We start from the raw sequence: 1,781 nt of genomic DNA, 5'->3' as shown, positions 1-1,781 counted from the left end.
GTTGACCAAAGGAGTATCGGACACAGTCTTATCAGTGGCGGAACACATAGATCGAGTGGAAGATGGAAGCACCAAGGAATAAAGCAATAGGTACTGTAACAGTCAATCTGGTAATCCTTATTCACAGGGCGCAACAACAGGCGCGAACGGAAAAGCACCGGAATGATACCATCATAGGATTATCCTCAAAGATTCGTAATAAAGGAACAGAGAAGCTACTGGATCAATATGCACTCAGGTGAACACATCTACTTATTCACGCGGCGTCTGGCGGGAATACATTACTGTGGACCACCGGAACCATACTAACAAGCGACGCTTTAGACTCGCCCGGAAGATCACTGTAGCTCGAGTTCGAGTAGCAAATTGTTGAATACGCGAGATAAACCCTCGTAGTGCACAGCAAAGGATACGACACATGTTTATGCGTACATTCATAGATACCGAGGCGGGCGCGATATCCTTTCACTGTCGGATGATTTGACGAGGCTTTACCTCTGAGTTCTTCATCCGAGAGTTCATAGATTGAAGTGCGATCCATCGATCTTCCTAAGAACTCGAACTGAGTCATTTTCCCTTAATTTAAGTTTCAATTTGAATAATTGAAGTTGAAGTGATATCAGCTCGGTCTCGGAAAAAATTCGTTAGTAAGTTCGGCACCGACTTGAGTACTAGGACGCCGGTGTGGAAGTCCGATCATGATAGGATCTCAGTGACAAGGGGATAGGGTATGCTATTGAGAATACCATAGACTCTGGCTCGTTCTTATATTGTACACAGTGGGGTGATATGTATTGGTAACTCCACGGCACTAACGTGGCAATGGTAACTATGGTAGAGCTCGATTTGTCCATGCAGTATGACGTAGGAGCTTCGCTACTTATCGGACAAAGTCTGGTATGAAATAGTCCAGGAGGCATCCCCTAGGTCGTACAGGGATTGACTTTTACCACTCAATCGCGTGACCACAATCAGTGCGCAGTTTTCCACACCTTTCGCAGAATAGTATAGCATATATTCCATTGTGCACATACTGCTACGGCTCACTATTCGCACAATAAGAATTCATACAGGGGGTTTCTCGGGAAATTTGCCGCTGTCTAGTCTGTGAAAATTTAAAAAAAATCAAATATCTACGTTCGGGTTCTCGTAGGAAAGCCTCGGAGTGATGAGGTCTTCCTACAGTATGACCTGCATGCCGCGTCCCTGCCCAAGTATGTGATTCCCTGGCCAGTTTTTCATCGTAACATGGATAATACGCCCGAGGGTTGGTACCGCGGTCTGCCCATAGTGACCCGTGCTATCTTCACCACGATGTTCATCACCACTTGCCTGGTCCAGATGGGGTACCATTCCTGTTCCGTCAAGTCTCGTATCTCATCTCAGATTGCTGAACCCGATGCTGATTATATTGGATTGGCGACTAGTCTACCAGAAACTGAATCTTTGGAGGGTCTTCACCAGCGTGCTCTTTCTAGGCAAATTCAGTTTCAACTTCGTCATGCAAGTGAGTACCGAACCAGTGTATAGCTCACACTGCGCATTCCTATTCAGCTGTACTTCTTCACTTCATTCGGAAGCAAACTCGAGCGCTCGGATCGATTTAGCGCCATGCCGGGCGACTATGCGTAAGGCAAGGGTGTTCGTTTTCGCTTACCAGGGTGCTCCAGGTACTTCTCGGTTGTTGTGACCTTTCTCATAGCAGTTTTGTCCGTATTCCTCAACTACCCATCTGGCATGCCACTGTTGGGCTCGTCGTTCATCTTTGCTATTATCTACTA

At 46.4% G+C, this 1,781-nt stretch overlaps 1 protein-coding gene across 1 annotated transcript; it reads left to right on the top strand.

Moving 5' to 3' along the window:
• Positions 1 to 1,248: 1,248 nt before the first annotated feature.
• Pmar_PMAR011276 (conserved hypothetical protein) lies at positions 1,249 to 1,632 on the top strand (the record flags this gene model as incomplete). Its single annotated transcript, XM_002776967.1, has 3 exons — positions 1,249 to 1,346; positions 1,387 to 1,507; positions 1,555 to 1,632. The coding sequence occupies 3 exons, from the start codon at positions 1,249 to 1,251 to the stop codon at positions 1,630 to 1,632; spliced, it is 297 nt and encodes a 98-aa protein (XP_002777013.1).
• Between the last annotated feature and the right edge of the window lie 149 nt (positions 1,633 to 1,781).

The sequence above is a fragment of the Perkinsus marinus genome (genome assembly GCF_000006405.1).
Source record: "Perkinsus marinus ATCC 50983 genomic scaffold scf_1104296952354, whole genome shotgun sequence".
NCBI lineage: Eukaryota > Perkinsozoa > Perkinsida > Perkinsidae > Perkinsus > Perkinsus marinus.
This window is presented reverse-complemented; position numbering and strand designations above follow the sequence as displayed.